The sequence below is a fragment of the Hyposmocoma kahamanoa genome, unplaced genomic scaffold, assembly GCF_003589595.1.
Source record: "Hyposmocoma kahamanoa isolate Upper Pololo Valley unplaced genomic scaffold, ASM358959v1 213, whole genome shotgun sequence".
Taxonomy (NCBI): domain Eukaryota; kingdom Metazoa; phylum Arthropoda; class Insecta; order Lepidoptera; family Cosmopterigidae; genus Hyposmocoma; species Hyposmocoma kahamanoa.
Window position 1 is genome coordinate 755,997 of NW_020653734.1, and position 23,913 is coordinate 779,909.

The 23,913-nt window shown below is 37.2% G+C and overlaps 1 protein-coding gene across 3 annotated transcripts in view; it reads left to right on the forward strand.

Moving 5' to 3' along the window:
* Positions 1-1,059: 1,059 nt before the first annotated feature.
* Positions 1,060-23,913, forward strand: part of LOC113227697 (glutamate decarboxylase) — a 58,951-nt gene continuing 36,097 nt past the window's right edge. The window contains exons 1-5 of one of the 3 annotated variants that reach the window (XM_026460675.1): positions 1,060-1,141; positions 3,942-4,024; positions 5,265-5,340; positions 21,959-22,068; positions 22,190-22,316. In XM_026460675.1, coding sequence (XP_026316460.1) covers positions 3,959-4,024; positions 5,265-5,340; positions 21,959-22,068; positions 22,190-22,316 — 379 coding nt within the window. In that variant the 5' untranslated portion in view covers positions 1,060-1,141; positions 3,942-3,958. Of the gene's footprint in view, positions 1,142-3,395; positions 3,583-3,941; positions 4,025-5,264; positions 5,341-21,958; positions 22,069-22,189; positions 22,317-23,913 lie in introns of those variants that run through there. The other 2 variants (XM_026460676.1, XM_026460677.1) reach the window with 2 other exon arrangements.

The following is a 23,913-nucleotide window of genomic DNA, read 5'->3' on the forward strand; positions in this document are numbered from 1 at the left end:
GATATACATTTTTCAAATGGATTTAACTTCGTTTGTAAGAAAATAAATTCTGAAATAGAGCCAGTGTTCCTGCCGCCCGACCGAAATATAGGGGAGGTAGTATAGGGTACATCACTCTATATGAAAAGATTAAAGTGTGGACAGTTTCATAATAGAAAAATGTATGTGAACATCCAGATTAATTTGTAAAATACTATCACATGCGAATAAACGTTTTCCTCACCCCTCCCTCTACCCTCTAAAGCACCGAACGTCAGTCGCAATTACGCGCGTATGTTGACAGACAACTAATTTTGCGTTGTCGTGTTTCAAAAGCTGCACTTTTATATGAAGCCGAATGCAGACTTTATGGCGAAGTATTTGAACGCGAGCTTAGATTTTAAGAGGCGAGGTGTGGGGAGCCGCTCCTCGCGTTCCGCAATCTGCGGCTTAAAATTAATGTAAATAAATTACGGAATAGGTGGAGCAAATGACGTTGACAAGCGACTGACGGGGCAGCGGGCGACGCGGATTGTCGTTAAACAGCTGGGCAATTATCAAGTTTTGGTATATATGTGCATTTAATAACTAATAGGGCTTCAGTTGAAAGCTAAAATTTGGCAGGTTCTCTGTAGTACTAAAGAGAAATATCTCCATATAAAAATTATGTGCATAGTTGATATTTTATTCTCAAATAATTCGTTTTAGTTTTTTATTTTTGCCTATTTTGATGATTAAAGTACATCATATCGTGTAATAAATTAGCACAGTCTTTAGACAATATCCTTAAGTATATATCTTTTATAAGATCGTTATTTAATAGTAAATACGTAAACCATTCGATATAGCAAATCAGTTTTCCCCCAGCAAGCTACTCAAAACGCAACTCAAACGACTACGCTCGTCTAGCCTCACCCTTATAGCGCATAGATAGTTCATATCTTTTAGTTACAAAATGGGTATCCTTTTTTAGAGCAGTGTTTCTATACGAATCTACCCCACATTTTGTTATACAAATTTCGTTTCTCCGTGGAGACAGTACGTGATCGTATTTCTAATAAGTAACTTGAGGCGCTCGGTTTCTGACGTGTGCCTTTGCGTACTATAAAGTACATATGAGTAATTTTTTAGTGCTTAATTGAATTTGGGAAGTCGAATGCAGGTACTTAAAAGAATTGTATATATTTTTTATAAAAATAAACCACCACTAAAGTTTGTTAATCCGCTTTCGGGATCGTTATTGTGGTTTCCTCAACGGTAACTGAAACGCATATGGAGGTCCTCGTCAAAGTTGATCATATGAGCCACTGCCTTGGGCTGTACTCTGGTGAGGAGTTCCACCTGTTTGCCATTTCCATCATCACGTCACCATAACATTTAGTCTAATTGGAATTACATATTACTACATAATTGAAACTGAAGGTGGATGAAATTCAATAAAGATTTTTTTCAAATTTGAACGGGACCATTACAAAAGTATTCCTTTCCAATAAAAAAGAATCGTTTTAAAAATGTCGGAGTTGTTGAATTGAGAACCTGTTCCTGTTTTGAAGTCGGTTAATAAATTTACTAAAACCAAAAGCCGTTTATTTGTGAACAAACGGGTTTTCATTTCGATGCTTTAGCCTTTGCTTCTCGTAGACAGAAGAAGCTGTGGCAGGATGCGTTTTTTATTGATGTAGCCGTCTATTACGAATAAGATTTTCCTAAAGCCGCTGCTGCGCACAGGCCACCTCGTAAGATAATTTTTTACATCTGATTTTGACGGTATAATAACGTATTTCGTGGAAATGAAAATCAGTTAATTTTTGCGATTGATCCGTGTAGGTACTGAATATGATATTTGAAATTATAGATATTGTAAATGAAAAATATCTATTACAAGGTCCAGTCCTTTGCGTTTCTTACTGATTGTTCTCAACGGAAATTGCCTTTATGGGTGAGTAATTTGCTTACCTAAGAAATGAAAATATTTTAGAATTTTGATTTTGAGCTACTCTGTTAGTTAACTCAAATTGTGTGCAAATATTTTTAACAAACTACCTACATGATTTGATTAATAAATATAATATATAAATATTAGACAATATCACATCTCCGATCCTAAAGTAACTAAAGCACTTGTTATATGTAAATCGGAAACAACGACGATGCCACAAACACCCCACGAACTTTCAAGAACTAATGCGCATTCCACAAACGATGTGGGCGTTAGTGTGGGTGGGCTTTTAATATGGACGTTTGACCTTTACTTTTTGACAAAGCGACTTTTGTTCTACCCTACGACCTCTGATATTTCATACACCGTCCTTCACTTCACGACTGACATATGTGACATGTTTGTTGTCACTTATTATTCTGTTTTGAACACAACTTCCATATATAGACAAGAACATTCATAGCAACTACATATTCCGAACAAAACACTATCAATAGTGATTGTGTTTTGTTGTATCAGTACCGTAGTACCGTGGACAGACGTGACAGTCTATAATGATCTAGGCAGGCAGATAATATTCAGCGTTTACTAATGATATTTACCCATAGTTGGGAAATTAAGGCCTCAGTGCATTACATTTCATATTGCTTTGACCCAGGGGTCTTCCGCTTACTGGTTATAATTATTATATTACTAAAAAGAAAAACAAGTTAAGTCAAAGAAAAAAATCCTATGTAATGAAAAGCTAAGATCTTTGGACAATGCAGCCTAGTCTTTTACATGTTTTTAATATGTATATAGGTACAGTACCCATTGTAACTGTATTATTGATATTATACATACTCTGTTATTGTGTAGTTAGAACACTCTGTTGCTTATTAATGTATTCAAGTGTATTTACCGTCCATCAGTGAAACATAGCGTGTCTGTGGAACAAACATTCCTAAAAGTAGTTCTAACCAGAAAGTACGTATATAAAAACCACAAGTGACAATACGTCAAAGGTGTCCTTACACAATGGAAGTCATAAAGACAATACGAACTACATGAAACAAATGAAGGTCGTATCACCAGTGACCGACAAGCACCACTTTTTTAAATTGATTTCGAATAACATTTATGACAAAATGTTCTATCATAGTAACACATTTGTTATTGGGGCCAATTTTACATAAATGTTGGTAATTTTTTGATTCCAGTGCTAAATAATATCTAGACTGACCTATCTGTGACCTGTTTCCCACGTATTGACCTCCCCCCTACGCCCTAGATCCCCCCTCAACCTCCGACCTTTACACGGCGCATGCGTCAACCTCTCAAAAGCCTGAAACCACCCAGAAACCACCCTGGAAGTCCTCAGTCCTACTCTGAAGCTTTCTTGGTGAACAGCGCACAGCTGGTCATTTAAAAAATATATATATTATTTTCTCTATCATATATGAAAAACATATATAAAATATCTAAACTCCGCGACCACACCCTATTTATATATAATTATATCCACGACCCTTTCTGTCATATATTAATTCGGTTCTCAACAAAAAATATATCATATAAGTAGTGTTTAAATCAAACTCTAGTTCTTTGATTAATATTTGAAAAGTTAATTAATATCTAGTTAAATTAAAATTAAATAAAGTTTCGTATCCCGTAGTTTTTGCAAGGTTTGTATGGTTTATTTATAAATATATATTAATTCATTTAGAAAAAATGTAGTTTCAATAGATGTTTTTTGTTTCACGCACATTTTTCACACATTCCAACTTCGAATTTAATTGAAAACTCTTTTTATTATCTTACGTAACCTTTTTGACCTTTTCTTTGCGCATGCGCAGAATATCTGCGCAATATCCTAGATTTACTACTTAAAGTCTATGAAAACAAACTTACATGATAAAGATAAAAAGATTAAATTCAATTGTAGCCGTTGGACGCAAACGTCTGTAAATTTAAATTGTAACGGTTCGTATGTGGAAAAATTAATAGAAAAAAGTCATTAACATATTTTTTTCTTTCTTTCCAGAATAGAATAGAAAAACTATGTCAAAGCTGAGTTTGGACGGCTTTTTTTCCTACTGCAAACACATAGCTGAACAAATACAGTTGGTTAGTTCATTCCGCCATATTGGCAGCCGTATTGATTTTCCCTCAAACGCACGCCATTTTGGATCTGATTTCTTTGTTCTTTTTTCCAATTATTATTAATCTTTAGAATTATTGAATTTATGTAAATTACAAGTGATTACAAGGCATTAAAGAAACGAAATAATATATCAAATACGATTATTATACTTCGAAAGAAAAAGAGATATTTTCAATCTTTATACGTTAAGGGTAGAACATATCATCGAGTACCATGATCTGGGGCATCATTCCTAGAAAATTGGTAACATATCCCCTTTAAATAGTTGCTAAACTTTTTCTTTGGCGGAAATGACCGTCAGTTTTATAAGCATCTGAGCGGCTTCAACGGGGTTTTATTTAAATTATTGGAATGTAGCTAATAGGATTTCCATGATTTTTCTTTGCATGTTTTTCATTTAATACATTTTAGTCATGGTTGTTCGCGACAAGGCGAATTACTATAATTTCGTATTCTTAGTATAAAAAGGCCACATATGATCATACGTCAAAAATAACTATCGTAAAAATAATATATGAAACAAATTATGTATATTGTATTAGTTTGCGTTCGTGGAATATTTAAAGCACTCTTCTGAAAACTTGTCATTTTGCTGATGTGACCTTATTACACCAAGAATTCGAATTATTTTAATAAAATTGCAACACTTTTAATGTAAATTTCAAATTTCGACAGTTATAAAATAAGAAAGAAAAATGCAATGACGCGAAATGATATAAGATTTAACATTGATGAATATTTTTTAGCTTTTATTGTGGAATATCTTTAAATTCACGATATTACACAAGTAAAATTTTTGATAAACAGACTAATGTAGGTACACTAACCTTACCTGGTATCTCGTAACACAGGGTTTACCTAGTTTGAGCACCAGTCTTCTACAATAAAATGATACCAGTATTTGATATCAGATGATACCAGTATAGAAGAGAATAAATACATTATTATTAATGAAATACATATTAGTAATTATATTATATAATAATATTTTTATTAATAGCTACGTGTTTGGAGCCTTATGTGTTATTCGTCTGGTGATGTCTATAAATAATATGAGATATGAAAAAACGATAGATTATATTTATTTAATTTATCAATTTCCCTAATACTTTACTTTTCGTGTTATTCACTTTATTGTTAGGGGTTCCATATGTTATAAACGAAGAGGTACATTGATAACAGAAGGGTTACTTGTTTGTTCAGGGCGAGAGAATGGCTGCGCTGTCGGGCCAGAGCACTCCGAAATTGACCTCCTCGGTCGGCAACCTTTACTATGACTGTAAGTACAATAATACCTTCAATGCTTTACTTTTACCTGTCTGCAAGGGACTTCAATAATGACCAATTAGATTTGAATTATTTATATGAATACATTTAGAAGCAGTAGAATTCCTTGTGAAAGAGTTTATCCAGGAAGATACCTATTTCTACCGCCAAGCAGTAATGTGAGTCATCATCATTATCATTCGGCCATACGACGCCCACTGCTGGGCATAGGCGTCCCCCAACGATCTGTACGACGATCGGTCCTGCGCTGCGCGCATACATCGGCTTCCCGCGACCTTTACCAGATCGTCGGTCCATCTGGGGGTCGCCATTGAAGAACCTTTCCGCCCCATCGGCTCTCCTAGCTACGTGCCCCGCCCACTGCCACTTCAGCTGAGCAATTCTTCGAGCCATGTCGGTTACCTTAGTTCTCCTACGGATTTCCTCATTTCTGATTCTATCACGTAGGGACATACCGAGCTTCGCTCTCTCCATTGTTGAGTAACTTTGAGCCTTCTTATGAGGCCCATATAATGTGAGTGTTACTGCGTTTCAGTTTTGAAGGGTAAGCGAAATGCTGGTGAAATTACTGGCCTGTGCCAGCTTGGCAGGGCTTGTCAAATTGTGTTTCAAGGTGACGGGCACAGTGGCAGTGGCCCGCAGATCTTCGGGATTTAAAACTCCGAGTGGCACGTAACTCTTACGGATAGCCGTGTCGCTTACCACCAGGCGCACGACTTGTTCATTCCGTCGCTTTGTCATATAACTTTTTATAGATAAGAAACTGACCTCACAAATTCGTGAAATTGCATTTGTTTGCAAAGTTTCATTGAAATCGGTTACCGGAAAGTGCGCCAAACCGGATTCATCCCCTAGTTTGCCACCCTTACAGGTAGAATATTTTCTTAAAATTTAAAAGGAACCAATACTGAGATGCTCTGTTTCCAATAAAAAAAGAATCATCAAAATCGATTTATAAATGCCGGAGTAATTGCGTAACTTACGCACACAAACAACAAAAACAGTCAAGCTGAGCACCTCCTCCTTTTTTAAAGTCGGTAAAAAAATAACTTGAGGTTTTTAAGGCGAGGGCGAGTAGGATGAATGAATATATGAAGAATGAAATATCCTTTATTTTGCACATAAAAAATTACAGTGACTAGTAATGTAAGTATCAATGAGGTAATGCATAACAGGCGGCCTTATTGCTAAGTAGAAATATCTTCCAGACAACCTTACATAATACGTAATTCCGTCATTGCATACAAAATTTTAGAATTCAGTCATCAGACAAACAAGAATAGTGACGTATCAAATTACACAGCCAATCTATCAAAATCAACCCGCACGCAATTTCCACCGGAACACGGCCCCGGAAGCAAGATACGAGACGCGTGCGCGGTTGATGACTTATATACGAAAGCCCCACTCCTATTCATAGGACATTGATAAGGTAGTGATTTAAAGTCCAAAGAAAGTTAAATTTGCCATATTTATTACATTTGCGGGTTGACCATTGTTGAGACAGAATGACACTGCTGTCCATGTCCAAGATTAATTGGTACTTTATTGCTTTTTCTTCTTATTTTGTTCGATAGATTTTTTTAGAGAGGCTTTGAAGGGTAAGGGAAATGCTGGTGATATTACAGGCACAAGGAATTTGTCTCAGGGTGACACGCGCAGGGGCAGTGCCCCTCAGATCTTCGCAATAAAGCTCTAAGTGGCATTGCAACTGTGTCGCTTACCATCAGATGCACGAGTCATTCGTCCCGTTACTTAATATTATACAAAAAAGATTAGATAGGTAAATTTATTTCATTCAGAAGTAAAGCATTTGTTTTACTTTTATGATGTAAGGAAGCTATGATAATATTGATATTTATTAAAAAAAAAGGACTTTCATTATTATACTTACAATCATCACAGAGTGATTTTAAACTAAGTGAATACTTTTTTAAATTAAAAAGCTTAAAAACAGATTCGCTATATTCATTTAACAATAAGCCGTGACAGTCTACCGTCTGTCAAGCAGAAGCTGTGGGTTCGAATTTTACCAAGAGCTTTTCGGTGAAGAAAAACATAGTGATGAACCCTCTCTTCACAAAACAGGCTTAAGAGTAGAGGACTGAAGGTTGAAACAAAACAAAGATTGGTCATGAAACAAATGATGATATTGTCTCCAGATTGAAAAAATACAAAGCAATTTCGCTCGATACTTATACAAGAGAATGTATGGTTACTATCCGCTGCTCTTTCCTTCCTTATTTGTCTACGGAAAGTCGGTCTTGATACCTTGGAATTAAGACGTGAAGTTCTCACCGTACTCCATTACGTATTTCTCCTGCGAGGTAAGGTGGATAATCCCGGAACACCGAGCATCGTCGGTCTGTTTGTGCCAAACAGGTACGTCTGCACGGGCCGACGACGCCGACATCAATTGTTTGCGCCCCCCGTGCGACGCACTTGCCGGGCTGACAACGCGCCCGCGAAACGTAGTTTCACGTTGCTTAATAGTCTAGCCGCTAAGGTCCAGGATGCTGATATTTTTTGCAACAGCATTAGCAAAGTAATTTATAAGGTAATGAGCGTTCTGCGTTGTTACTGTAAATTTACTTTAATTAATAAATAAATAAATGACGATGATGAACCTCATGAGCACTGACTTTAAAATCGTTTTAACCGCCTCCGTAGCCGAAGGGTTACCATGTTGGATTCCCACGCAGAGGTCGCGGGTTCGATTCCCGGGCCGGGAGAAATATTTGTATGGCCTACATTTATTTCTCTCGTGACTTTTGGTGTAATTTGTGGTTGTCTTTATGTGTGTCTATAGAGCGGGGCTATTAGTTTGTACGCGTAGTGTACGCGTTATGGTATTAGGGTACTTTCATTCGAAAGATTCGTAGTTGCATGTATGTCGCATGGTCCTGTATATAACGACTCTACTCCACGACCAATTAAGACCCGACTTGTCAGATTCAAACGCGGCTTTAAAGTTTTTGATTAATTACATTGTGTTTTAATGAAACCTTCGTTGACTAGAAGTTTATTGTCATTGTGGTTAAGTAGAAAATGTTGTACAAAATTGTGATCTTGCAACGTAGCCGCCTGCCTTTGGGCTATAAATCAAATTTGATTAAAATGTGCATTTTGTTGACATAAGTTGATTCAAAACCGGAACGAAGTAATACGGTATGCATGTCATCAATACGATAACAAAAACCAAACCCTAGAAACTTTCTCTAAAAACCAGTACATCATCATTATATCTAAAAACGAGCCCTATGCTACAACAATAATTCAAGTGGGATTGCGGCTGCAGTGACGCGTCAAACTTGAACAGACATAATGTGAAATTACTTCGTTCTTGCCCACTGTACGGGGGCTATAAAACCGCCAATGCCCTTTTAGGATTCGCATAGAGTAAGCAATACAAAACAGAAAAGAATATGGACTGCACTCTTGATTTTGAACCGTGAGCACCACAGAATTGAATTTAAATTAGTAATTGATATTAGCGTTCAAAGATTTCGCTATGACTAGCTTCAAAGATTTCGCTATGACTATGACCGTAATTGAATATACCAATAGGTACAGACATCTTTAAAAAATTATTTTGCGCGATGTGTTAAATAAATAATCGCAATTTTACACGTTATGTTACATAACCTCGGTGACTTGAGGCTCTTTGGGGCGCCTCAATACTGGAGGAAAGAATTTAGGAAACAAGTTTTTCTAAATTTTGGCAGTTTGTAATGCCTCTGAAGTTAATTCTTTTCTCTCGTAGTACAAAGGGAATTAAAGTGATTTTAGGTTTTTTAGGTTAATATTACCTTTATTCTGCCGCCAATCGGTAATGTCAGCATTAATGCGTTCCGGTTTTGAAGGGTACGGATGCTGGTGAAGTTACAGGCACATGGGACTTGTCAACTTATGTTTTAGGGTGACGGGCGCAGTGACAATACGACAATAATGACAGTGATTACAGCTCTAATTGATATTGAACTGTTATGGACAGGCGTTGTTCGTCCCGCCACTTAAAATGTCCGTGCTGAAGATCAAACTTTCTACCTTGTAGTTTGAACCACAAACAGCAAGCAGTAGGTATACTTCAAAAATGCTATGAACGACTCTTCTCCAATACATTTTCTTATTCTTTGTCGTGTAATATATTGCAGGATTAAACACAGGATTGTTTTGCCATATTCTCTTTACAATGTTGAGACTATAGTTATTTGTCTTTACTATTGCGAGGTCTACGTTTTTGTTATTGTTTATTTGAGATTGGGGGATTTGAAGTGTCATTTTAAGTGAAATTAAGTGATTTTACTTTTTTATTTTGTTTATTTATTTTATTTTACTTTCTTTTGATTAAAGGACAAGTATTTGAAGTTTGTCGTTGCGACATGTAATGGACGTAAATTGCTAAATTACATATTTAATATTTAATTTTGATTCCGTTTGTTTTGTAATTAGATGTTTTGCTGTTTTTCCCACACCACCGAATGGAACAGTACGGCATTGTTAGAGATATTATCTTTATTATAATAGATTCAGAATATTTTTTGGAATATACGGAGACGTACACACAGGTCAGTAGTTGTGCAAACGAGAGTTGATATTTATAAGAGCTGTATTGCTAATGTGTTACCAGGAATATATGGCCCTTATTTCGTCTCTATTTCTGGTCATATACTCGATGGAACCGTTAAACAATCGTTTTTAAGGTATGTTCACCCCTACTCCGAGCCAAAGACAGCCGCCACTTATCGATTTCAATATCGGAACGTGTCAATTTTTATGTTTTTTTATAATATCAAATGACGGGACGCATAAATCGTGTGTCTGTTGGGAAGCTACACGCCTGTCCATAACAGTTGCAGTGATACTTGAAGCTTTCAATCGCAAAGATCTCAGAGGCACTACCACTGCATCCGCCACCCTGAGATATAAGTTGACAAGTCTCATGTGCCTGATAAAATAGGTTCAGTTAAACTGCCTCCGTGGCCGAACGGTTACCATGCCACGCAGAGGTCCCCAGGTTCGATTTCCGGGCGGGGAGAAATATTTATTTCTCTCGTAAGTTTGGGTTTAATTTGTGGTTGTTTATGTGTGAGTCCATGGCACCCGCGACACAGGGTTTTCCCTAGTGCGCGGCTATGCGTAGGCGGAGTGTCTGCGTATTAATATAATTAAATTTAAAAAAAAATAGTTTTCACCACCTTAAAGTTGTATTTTCTTAAAGGCCTTACACTTAATAAGTCTATTGCAAATAGTAAAGAAGTTAGATAGCCTGCAGGGTGTTCTGGTTGCAGCAATCCGGCGTTGTCCGGGAATTTTTCATCTCGTGCCGTGTCCAGTAATTAGACTTTACTGTACCGGGTTCCAAACACTTAGATGTTGTTTTTACAAACTTACTAGAGTCCTTTTCGTAAAAGAAATCCCCCACACGTGTGAAGTGCTGCAGCCGTGTGAAGGAATGTCGAATGTCGAATGTCGATATTTATTACTAACGCCCGTCTTCCTTACCCTAGTAGAATTGTCCCGGAAATGATAAGTCAGTATCTGGCATCCCAAGGTCTTTGCCAGTGGTCAAAGTATCGGCTAACGTGTGACAGACAATTTGGGCTGTGACACTGTGATCCTCTCCCTCGTCCACACATGTGGCGCAAACTCCGCTTCCTGATCCACCGGCAACCACAAGACACGCAGAATATGTCAACTTCATATCATAGATTCCTCACAGATTGCGCTACGGCCAAAACGTCATTAAAAACTAAAAAGATCTGCAATAAGCACACAGACCCAATTTTGTTCATATAATTTGATCCCAGTTTTACACTCTAGTATTTAAGCTTTTATTGTACCTTACCTGTGTATTTCAACTTATTGTCTAATGACTATAATTTTATATGAAACTGTTAAAACTAAAAAGTTAGATCCGCAGCTTAAACTTAAACTTGTGAGGGTAGAAATAAAGAAACTTAAGGGTCCAAGGGATTAAGCGGGAGTGAGCTTTCGTGTTTTTTTGCTAATTGATCGTGGGATGGGTGAGACTTGAAGTGTTTATGTACAGGAGATTATTTGGAAAGATGAAGACGTCTTTCATAATCAGATTAGCTCTAAATACATATTTTTTAAGACCAATACATACAATAATAAAGTCCCAGACACTAAACCTGGTCATAAACTTTTTCTTGTGGTGCCATCTCATCAACATTAGGGCTATTTGTATTTTAGACACAGCTGCACTGAACAAGGATCTTGTGCTCAGGTTGAATTATATTCGGAGATTCTTTATCCACGAAGTACGCCTTCTTCCGGGTGGTTGCTTTCTTAAATAATAAAACCTTGCATAATTAGTCGGAGTAGGTCGTATTTATCATTATGTATTAAGTAATTTATCATAACCAAAGTCATAGAGATCGTGAGTAACTGTCAAAAACTGAAAAAAAATTTTTTCACGATATTTTTAAAATTCTTCTGTAGAACCACATTTCAAAGGTCACAAACTAGGACAATGGAACACATAGATTAAAACCAATTTACCTTGCCTACATTGCAAACTTTTGGGTCACTTGTTGTCAGTTATTGGACACGAATTATTTTAATTTACTATTCAATAATATATTTACATAGCTTGTAATATGTGCCCGAGGGCTCTGCCACTGCGCCCGTCACACTGAGACATAAGTTGACAAGTCCCATGTGACTGTAATTTCACCAGCACCCTTACCCTTTAAAACCAGAACGCAATAATGGTCACATTGCTGCTTGGCGACAGAAATAAATAAGATGGCAGTACTTCCCTGGATAAACTCTTTCACAAGAAACTCATCTTACTCCATGCTGAGATGGACCTTTTTTCTACGACAATGTCAAGTGACGGGACGAACAATTCGTGCACCTTATGGTAAGCTACACGCCTATTCATAACAGTTGCAGTGCCACTCAGAGCTTAAAATCGCAAAGTTCTGAGGGGCACTACCACTGCGCCCGTCACCCTGAGACATAAGTTGACAAGTACCATGAGCCTGTAATTTCACCAGCACCCACAATAGGTAAGTCAGTACTTCCCTGGATAAACTCTTTCACAAGGAGATCTACTGTTTTCTAAGTATATTTATGAAAAAAAAAGAAAAAATAAGAAATAGTCCTCGACCCACACCACATTGCAATTGATAAAGAACGTCGCAGTAAGCCCGGGATTACATTTAGATGGAACTTTTTTATCTCCCTCGTGGATTACGAGAGATTTGCGAGAGACAGAGGAATGTCATTTACTCTCAAGTTGCCCAAACATTCAAGAAAAGTTGGTTAATATTGAATAGTATCTTGATTTCGACTTGCAAATGCAATCTTTTTTAAATTTAGATTTTTTATTTTTAAATTTTAATATTAAGTTTGTGATTTACGCTGTCAGCGTTGGAGCCCATGACAAAATCTTAGATGATGGAAATAAGTTTATTCCCAGTAGTTCCATGTACTTAGTTCCACATGGAACAATTGAAACACAAAAGTTCTATACAGGAACTGTCTAAGAACAAAGTACTTACCATTATTTTACGGAACTTAAAATTGACGTTTTAACGTCTTTCAACCACAACTAACCTGTTTATTTGGGTAGGCAATGGTTTCACCATACAACCTCTTCATAAAAATTCTATCCTTACTTGTATTAATGAAAAAGGCGACAAGCGCCTGTTCTGTAGTTTAATTCTTTGAGTTTATTTCATATGCCATGAAGGGTAGATGTTATGTAATTCTATAGGATAGGATAAACTTCTATATTTTTCAATAGGTCTTCTGTTGAGCATGGGATAGTTTTTCAACGTCAACACATACTAATTCAACTTATTTTTTTAATTGATAACGAAAACAGATGTTACAGGTACTGAAATATACGGACCAAGACATGATTGACTAAACTTGGCTTGATAAAAAAAATCACAAAGTTCCACAAAATATTTCATTTTACTAATTTCATCTACGGAAAAATCAGCTTAATTTTACAATTAAATTTTCTCTCTTGTGTTCCGTAATAAATACGTCCGGGGCTATGAGCTTACTTTGACTGCCTCAGTGGCCGAACGGTTACCATGCCGGACTGCCACACAGAGGTCCCAGGTTCGATTCCCGGGCCGGGAGAAATGTTTGTATGGCTTACATTTATTTCTCTCGTGAGTTTGGGTGTAATTTGTGGTTGTCTACGTGTGTGTCCATGGCACCCGCGATACAGGGTTTCCCTAGTGCGGGGCTATGTTGAGTGTGTGCGTTATTATTATTATTATTATTATTACTTTACAGTACGAGAGTATATTCTATTTCTAAAAACGGAAATGTTTAAATATGCAATTAATTTCTCCACGTCTACCTTCCATGCTTCAAAACCTACGCAACCAGAATACAATATCGTGTTTATATGACATAAGCGGAAGTGGTAATAACGAAGAGTTCATATCCTTTGGCAATATAATACACTCATCTATGTAAAATGTTAAGAAAACTGTTTTGGTACTCTATTAGACGTGTTATTATATGACTATGTAATTTTTCAAGTTGACCGTGTGAATGTGGTGTAAAATATGACAAAGTTGGTAGTTTTTGCGATAATACATATCGCAAAAGCGCTCTTTTTAGTTTTGAACCAAAATTATATTGTCTATGGTACTCGCTACAGAACTGAGAAACTTCAAATTCTGTACACAGAACTATAACTTAATTAGTTTTAAAAAAGAACGTTGTATGATATTAATAATATTAAATAATGTCTCAAAATGTTACAAAGAGGTACAAAGGTATAGAAGGAGGTAAGGTAAGGATATATAAAATTTGTCAAATAACTACTCTATACTAAGGTCTATTGCCTCCTGATGATCCTCGGTAGGTACTTGGCCAATCGTCAATTTGTCACTGTTTACTGAGCTAAATGTGTGCATAAAACAAAGCTAAATGTTACCATTTCGCAATCGATGCAGAGTATATCTATTAGAGTCCATAAGCCGGATTAGGCTCGCCCCCCGGCGGCGTCTGTCGTAAATACCGACACGTTGAGCCGCAGTAATCACGGTTTAAACGCATCCCTGGAGATCCACCGAAGTTGGCGTCTGTGGGCCTCTTTGGTGGAAAATATATGAGAATAAATAATGCTTTTTATTTAAATATCTGGCTACTTAAAGTCGGAGGTGGCCTAGTTAGAGAATGGTGAAATTACTGTCACATGGGACTTGTCAACTTATGTCTCAGGGTGAGTGGCGCAGTGGCAGTGCATTCAAATCTTTGCGATTTAAAGCTCCGAGTAACACTGCAACTGTTATGGACAGGCGCGTCGTTTACTACTTACCAGGCGCACGACTTGTCCGTTCCGATACTTGGCATCAAAACAATGGTTGCTGATCTGTTACATATAGAAATATTTTGACAAAACTCGCTCAGAGCTATGACTTTTGGCTTGCTGCAGCTATTGTTATTTCGGCATGTATAATTTTTAATAGTCCGTTAAATATCTAATTCGCTCATTCATATACATTGGTGTAGCAATCAAAGTTTGAGCTCTCATACTTTTTCTCATCCATCCATATCTCTGAGCGGCACGGCAACTGTTGTGGACAGGCGTGTCGCTTACCGCCAGGCGCACGAGTTGTTCGACCCGTCACTTGGTGTCATAAAAAAAATGTGGCATTCCTGTCATAATGTACAGACGGCGGCACATCAAGCTACACATTGACGGATCGATCTCCGTTGCACTGGAGGCGAACAAAAGTATAGATTTCGCCTCATCTAAACGCAGATTCTTTCATACACGCTTATCGGTTATGGGTACTTTCACTTGGCCTTTCTTTATGACGTCCTCAATGTAGTCGTAACATATCCCGTCGTAATAACAACACTGTCGGGCATGCACAATGTGAACCCTCTGCGCGGCTCTAAGGCCCTTGATTAAAATCGAAACCGGGCGTTCTTGCCAGGAATGTCACTGAATAGTGTAACCATATTATTTGTAAATGAAAGATAAAAGTTGTCTATTCATTTATTGACTTTATACAACTTACGCTAAGAGAACGATTTCGTTAACGTGTAAATTGTAGCCAATAAGGGTTAAGTCTAGGTTGCATGAGCTCGGAAACAGTTCTGTAGAAAATGGACAGACTGGCGACTTTGTGCCGGTGGGCTAAACTATGAAGTATAGATTAGATTAGATAGCTTATCGCCGCCAATAAGTCTCCTGGCTCTGCGCTCAATCGAACCAAGATTAACTGCCTCCTTGGCCAAACGGTTACCATGCCGGACTGCCACGCAGAGGTCCCAGGTTCGAATCCCGGGCTGGGAGAAATATTTGTATAGCCTACATTTGTTTCTCTCGTGAGTTTGGGTGTAATTTGTGTTTATCTATGTGTCCCATGGCACCCGCGACACAGGATTTCCCTAGTGCGGGGCTATGTTGAGTGTGTGCGTTATTATTATTTCTCCGTGAGTCTGATTGGTCTCGTCAACCTGGTGGGTGGCTTTACGATTATAGCAAATTTTCTTTGCTTTTTAAAGCACTGCTGGTGTGGTTTAACTGTTTTAATAATAGATAATATTCAACAAACTACAGGAAAGCAACGGAGTTAACATCGAATCTAACTAGATCCGATTTAATAAAGTTTCGCAAACTGGTCCTACCGGAAATTAAACCTGGGAACTTCTCATCTCGCGCCTGCAATGCTAGTTACTCACCGTGAGTGTAAACATTTTCTTCTCAAAGAAAAATATGTAAGTTAATCAAGAAGAAGATAAAAGAAGTGAAAGTATTTTTTCACAGGTCTAAACAGGGTAGATTTCCCCCCGTATAAAGATTTCACCCCGTAAAAAAAAGTCTAAACAGCGTATATTTGTTTTTTCAAACAAACCAACGTTTCGGACTCTTTACAAGTCCCATGGTTACGGCACTGCCTGTGGTCCGAAAGAAGACAAATTCGTAAAAAATTAAAACCTTTAAGAAGGTATGTTTGACGACCTCGGTGGCATAACCGTTTGCAGGGTGGGCACTGGATCAGGAAGAAGTACCGGGTTCGATACCTGGTAGGACTAATTTAGGAAATGAATTTTTCTAAATTGTTTTTGGTCTGGTGTTCCGGGAAGTGCAAGAGTGAAAAAAATATGAATAATTTAGAAAGAGGCACACATTTTCGACGTACACACATGTCCCACCGGAGTAGACAGGGACCATGGACCTCTGCCTGCTACGTTTCTCACAAACCTCCTTCGCATCTTTCATTCCCATCAGCCTCTTTATATATGCATTTTTAAAAACCATTTAGTGATAGTCAGAATGGCGGGTGTATTTTAACGCGTCAACGCGTGACAAATTTAGCACCAAAAAAATGAACCTAAATTGTACTATTTTGTACCTGTGATTAAAAAAAATTGTACCTGGATCAGAACGAAGTTATAGCAATATCAAAGGTACACCCGCCACATTGACATCTGAATGGCGGGTGTACCTCAAAATTTTAATTGAGATATGTACACCGAGGTATACATCTCCTTACGCCTCCATCCACATTCGACTTATAAGAAGTCATCTCACCAATTCCAAAGTGTCTCGATTTTTCCAAAATTATAGCCACTATAGAACCCGAAGGGTAGCGTCACGTTGCGCCAACTTCCGCTCACAGATGTCTTTGATTTTTATTCACAAAATGAGGGTACACTCACTATTAATACAACTCATATACCTAAACCAACCGTAATACGTAGGACTTTAAGCTGAAGTTACCTAAATTGTCTATAGATTTTTCGGTTAATGTAAAATATACCTTACATGTTTAAGTATAAAATTAGTTTTACTTTATTTCGGTAATAATAAAATGGTATTTCTGCATTATGAGAGTATTTTCATAACAATGCCCTTTTGATTTTCAATATAACTTTGGCCAACTTACACTTCCACCTCGTAAACTCAGACTTGTATGAAAAAGTTAAGGAAATATAACTTTTACGACTGCAAATGTTAAATTCATAAATGCAAAGTTATTTCTGTTGTTGTTGAAATGAAAATTCGCAGGCAGTGGCATTTGATAGTCTATTTGCCGGCTGGCAAGTGAAAAGTTGGCTTTTCTAAGGCTTTGTTCACAAATTGTGCATTTATCAGTCAGGTTGAATAGAATTGCTATTTTGACTTTTTAGACGGAATTAGAAAGCCAGTTTGAATTCATTTTATTTGAATACAGGTACCTGCATGAACATGAGCAATTTAAAAATTATACAAACAGACCTTAGCCACAAACAATCAAATATTCATATGCTATTATTGCTTTGTGCTGACTCCGATGACACAACATGAGCATGTTGTGTCTAGTTGCAAAAACAAAAATCAAACAATATCATCTTTTTTTATGGTATTTTTATGTGGTAAGCAACTCGCCAATTCATAAAAGTGCCACTCAGAGCTTTAAATCGCAAAGGTTTGAAGGACCACTACGTCTGTCACCCTGAGACATAAGTTGACAAGTCCCATGTGCCTGTAATTTCACCAGAATCCTTCCCCTTCTAACGAGAACGCAACAATCTTACATTACTGCTTGGCGGCAGAAATAGGTAAGGTGGCAGTACTTGGCGGGACGAACTCTTTCACAAGGGACTTTACTGTTACTGTCCTTTTAACAACTAGCTTTCTGACGTCTAGAATAGAATAGAAAGTATTTACTGCAGTGTCCCGTTGGTCATCTATAAATCCTCCTATAGGGAAAATAGGGCTTTATCTACCCCTCACTGACGGAGTGTCATAATCCGGCATCAGTTAATACTGGGCTGTCAAACGCACACCTCTCTCGACCCCACAGCGCACGCATATGTCATATATGACAACGACATGAAGATCAACTAGAGTTATACTGATAGCTCGTAGAAATGAAAAAAAAATACAATAATTAAAATGGTTTTGTCATGTAAACAAAATGGTTTTTCAAAGAAATTAGATATTTTTTTAAATAAATAAAATGTTTTCTACGTAAATAAAATTCCATCAACTTGACCTTGGGGAGAGGATTAATTAATGAAGCAGAGGGATTAATGAGTGAAGCTCGGGTATATTGAGGACTTCCTAAAAAAAGGCCAGATTATGAAAGCACTGATCACAATGTCAGGATCGTAACAAGAGGAATGCGGTCCTTGTCTACCTCGAGAGGAAAAAGGAGTGAAGTGTATGGATGGAAAAGGGTATAATTTGTTAATTTTTGAATACAGCATGTTTGCAAAAATGAGATGGCTAATGTACTATACAATGCAGACGTTGTATCTGGCAAATCTGGCTTTCTAGATGTTCTTTACTACTTTAAAATCAATGATACGTACTTCTTTTTCTTTATTTTCGTACAGCAGCACTTTGTATTATTCGAAATTTCATATATGGTATTGTATATTTGTGCCCTGTGCGCCCGACATATGGTTTATATTTCCACGATGAATTTTGACAATTTGTGTTAAACTTTTACCGTTTGGTAAATTCTTATTTGTTTGTAGAAGTAAAAAGTTGTAATATTAATTTTAAATGAAAATTGGTATAGAAGTAGAAATAGGAATTATCGTCTGTTTAAAAGTAAACCTACATAATTGAAATTTTTCACAATAACCTAACTGCTCGGGTAAAACTTATAGCTTTTTTATTCTCAAAATTTGTCTCCGGAAAGTCCTGATTTTCTTACCATAGCTATAAATTTTTGTGGTTTTACCTTTAAGAAGACGTTATGATCCCTCTAAAACTTGGATATTTACAAAAGCTCAAACTAATAAAATAAATCATCAGAATAATAAAAGATGGAATTTTAATCAAACGTAAGCCTCGTAATCGCAGCTGCGTGCCACGGCACACAACTCACCCCTGACCCGGCAAACCCATCACAGACTACGATATATTGGTCTGCGGGTCTTGACAGAACCGAAGGTTGTAGTATGTGGGAGAGCCTGGTGTACTTTCTGGGAATATACAATCTAATATCGTCTCTTTACGCTATATAATAAAAACGAAATAAAGAAATATATAACAAATTCTCTACAATTCTAGAAAAATGCCTTATTGTGCTGCTTTGGAGTGCAAAAATTATAACCGCACCAAAAATGTAACCCGTGGTGATATTTCATATCATCGGAAAGGAAATTTTCTGTTTATCGAAATAATTTAATAAACTTTAAATTATATTAACAAACCAGAATTTTGTTACTTTTTTTTTATATTTGAAATTACAACCAATCAATATCAAGATTTTGTTGTGTTACAAATTAAGAATTTGTTAAGTTTTGGCGACATCGGTTCTCATAGTAATCAGCTTCGATTACTATGAGAACCGACTCAACTCGATTACTATGAAAACGATGTCACTTCCATTGTTTTTTTTCTTCCGTGGTCAGGAGGTAAGCAACACGCTTGTCATGGATATTCGTTACAATGCCACTCAGAGCTTTTAAGTCGCAAAGATCCAATATTATTTAAGTAATATCATTACAATGCACAGGAAAATTTATATACTAATTTATATAATAAGTATACTAGCAACGGGGTTGATCTACTAGGAACCGGGCGCTTATTTATTTATTTATTAATTACAAAAAAAACATTTTCTTAATCTAGAACATAGTCCCACAAAACTGAATTATTCAGTTTGACTGCGGGATCAAAACATGAATCTCGCTATTACAATATTAATAATTAATCTAAACTAGTCAACAAGTACTGAAATAAAAGACGTTTAAATTTATTTTTCTTATGTTCACGTCTAATAACCTCAGGGAAACTATTCAGTAGGTACGGAATACGTTTTTTTAGGGTTCTATCTCCTTAATAATTTTTAACCTTTGGTACTACATATTTACTTGAGGTCATTGATCTCGTGTTACAGTCGCTATTAACAGGACACAATAATGAGCCACGCTCCTGTGTTTCAAAGTTATTAACAGCTACAAAATATTTGTGCTTTATGGAAACTGGCAGAATTTTACAAATTTTAAACAATTTATTATATTCTCCATTACATTTATCTTTTGTTTTACAATTCACGAAGAGTTTCAAAATTAAGTTTTATAATTAAAATTAAGTTTCTTAATTAAGACTGTTATCGAAAATAAATCACATTGTACTAAACATGACTTACTACCCTTTTATTAAAAACAAATTAGTCTGCGTAATGCAATGTAGCGGCACTGCGAAGTGTAACTAATCGGGACGTGTAAGTGAAATACCTCGCGTTCCCTCACTGCTCCTCTCTGCCCTCTTTCACTCGCTGCAGTCGAGACGGGAGGGATTTTAAAAGGGTGTTTGTTTTAATGAAAAACTATTGTACGGCATTTTTATTTTATGAATGCAAACTAGTCTATTGTTTTCCCTCTTATCGTCTGAAGTTTGTCTAGACGTTTGTTATATAGGTTCTTGTGTAAAATAAAATGTAGACCGTGATTGCTATACATTGGTAATGAGACTTCTTTTTTCGGATCGTCTTGAAACCACTGGACATTGCAATTACATGCACATGTGACACGGAACATAGTGGCCGTCACAGATTCACACTAAAACATTGAATGAAACAAGCATTTATTATAACTTTAAACACGAAACATGAGCAGTCTATTCCATTAAAATACAATTAATGTGGTTACCATTTACATATTATGTATTAGTTAAAATGTGTATTGTATAGGTAATTAATTTCAATTTAACCAAACGATAAAACTAACAATATGTAGACGACCCCGATACATCAACAGCCACGTTGACATTGCTGAACATTAGAACGGTAGTTGAAGATCACTAGAATGTCAGTGGAATGGCTGTAATGGCATTCAATCATTCAAATATTAACAATCGATGTTGCCTTACCAAAACTACCATGGAAATTACTGTGCATATCTTAATTTTTATCTCGTTTAAATCAGCAATTTAGTTAGTATACTACGCCATCGACTCCCCATTGAAGAGCAGAATACCAAAAATTTGCAATGGGAGTTGAATACAAAATCCTACCATTGAAAATCTATTGACATAAATGAGATATTAAAAACTAGCAGATTTGTTTTTTTTTAATAATACTAAGTGACGGGGCGAACAAGTCATGTACCTGGTGTAAAAGCTACACAGGCAGGCGCCCGTAACAGTTGCAGTGCCACTGCGCCTGTCACCCTGAGACATAAGTTAACAAGTTCCATGTGCGTGTAATTTCACCAGCACCCCTACCCTTCAAAACCGGAACGCAGTAATACTCACATTACTGCTTGGCGGCAGAAATAGGTAAGGTGGCAGTACTTCACTGGACGAACTCTTTCACCAGGAGGCTACTAAAACTTGTGGTCCAGGTTCCTTAATCACGGTTGACTGAGATGGTAACATAAGGGTGGTTTGTATTAAGTTAAATTATGCTTAATTGGCGGTGTCTTTGATTGGCGCATTATGTGGTCTGTGGCGCACAAAGTACAGGGTCAAGAGCACGTGAAGCTTGACACTTAAGATTCAAATCCAACTCTATGCCGCTTACTGTAAGAGCAATCCAAAATACAAAGTGTCAAGGTTGACGTGCTCTTGACTGTACGGACCCGGATACGCAATTCCCTGTAGCATTGTCGTTGTATTGTATTGACATGCCTTTTTGTATTTTTCTGTGCAGCGATCCTCCCTTACCGCGAGGATGCCGGGCCGCAGACGCGCGAGTTCCTGGCTCGCGTCGTCGACGTGCTGCTCGACTACGTGCAGAAGGTCAACGATCGGAACGAGAAGGTACCACTACATACATTACCTTTTGGTGGTATAGTAACGACACATCGGTAAAACGAAACTTTTCAGGAAATAAATAACATGTTCAGTAAAAACATCCATGTCTCGACCATGTCTCTTCTAGATTCTTGAGTTCAAGATGCCAGAGGAAATGGAGAAGCTGCTAGATCTGGACCTGCCGGAGAATCCTCTGCCCTTGAAGCAGCTGTTGGAAGACTGCAAGACCGCTCTTAACCATCAAGTCAAGACTGGTAAGTGCTGAAATTCTTTTTAGTGGCAGTAGAACTCCTTGTGACAGAGTTCGTCCAAGGAAATACTGCCATCTTACCTATGTCTGCCGCCAAGCAGTAACGTGAGTATTACTGCGTTCCGGTTTTGAAGGGTAAGGGTACTGGTGAAATTACAGGCACCTGGGACTTGTCAACTTATGTCTCACAGCGTCTGGCGCCGTGAAAGTGCCCCTAAAATCTTTGCGATTTAAATCTGTGAGTGGCACTGCAACTGTTATGGATAGGCGTGTCGCTTACCAACAGGCGCATGACTTGTCCGACTCATCACTTGGTGTTACAAAAAATATTTAAAAATCCTTTTCTTTTTCGTAATTTTTTTTCAAGAGCGTAAGTCGTAGTGCCTAGTAGGCAATAGACACGTGTTTTCTATGGATTCATAAATACCTGTGCGCCCCAGAAGGTTTGCAGCAATTTTGATGTCATATTTCCACTTCAAATGGCACAAATGTATGACTGCTAAGAGGTTTTCCCTAACAATAAAATTGTTTCCGCTGCACATTTTCAAATATTTTCATTTTCAAATATTTTTGTTCTCTCGGTCTACTTTGGCAGATGGAATTTCCATTTCTCATAACAGAAATACAAACTACAATAGGCTTTGAGCATTACAATCATGTTTTCGAAATCCAAAGGGGTCACGCGATGAGAAATCACCCCATCTGCGATGCCACTGCCAGGAGTCGGGACCGGGAGTGCAACAAACGATCGACTCACGCGCCGCTGAGCATAAAATCGCTCCGTGCTCGGAAAATTGCTGCATTCATTTTGAGATTCTTCTTTGTGAGGGACAGTCGGTATTTAAAAGTAATAGTTACTGGTATTTATTGTTTCTTGTATGTTGAATATTCAACGTTAATTTTTTAAATCGTTACAAGGAAGGGAAATAAAAACTTTTTTAACATTACCAAAGAAAACTTGAAAATTTTCACGCTTTTGACTAGCTTTAGCTATTGTCCCAAGTTTGAGTCGATATGTATAAGAAAATGTAAATAAAAAATTTAGAAGAGCCTACGTATAGACAAATAATCGGTTGTGATGGACTTATGACCGATATAACAGTCCATTCGGTTGCATCGTACTTGGCTCCAAGCGCCAAAAGCTTTTTAAACAGATTACTGCAATAAAAAGCCCTTAAATACAGATTATGCAAACAAAAACACTCAACCTTCTTCGCCCTCAGCTGTATAAAGACAATAAATATAATGTATGCAACTGACGGCAGACGTCGGTGAAGGCGGCTCAAGCAGTAGCGGCAGAGGCAGTAGGGCGGCCATGTTGATTTACAAGAGGCTTATAGTGGCATCACGCAAATCATTGGATTACCTCGCCGCAGTAGGGTGACCACATTGCGGGATCTCCAAGACTTTGACCAGGACACTTTTTCCGCGTGATTTAGCTGCTAAATATTAATAGGCTCAAAAAACATTTTGTTTTTATCGAAAATACGTTATAACAGAGAATAGTGCAGCTTTTCGACTCTATACGAATGGCCACACAAAGAAATGTATAATTTTTGTTATTTTACATACTCAAACATTATTTAATAACTAAAATATTA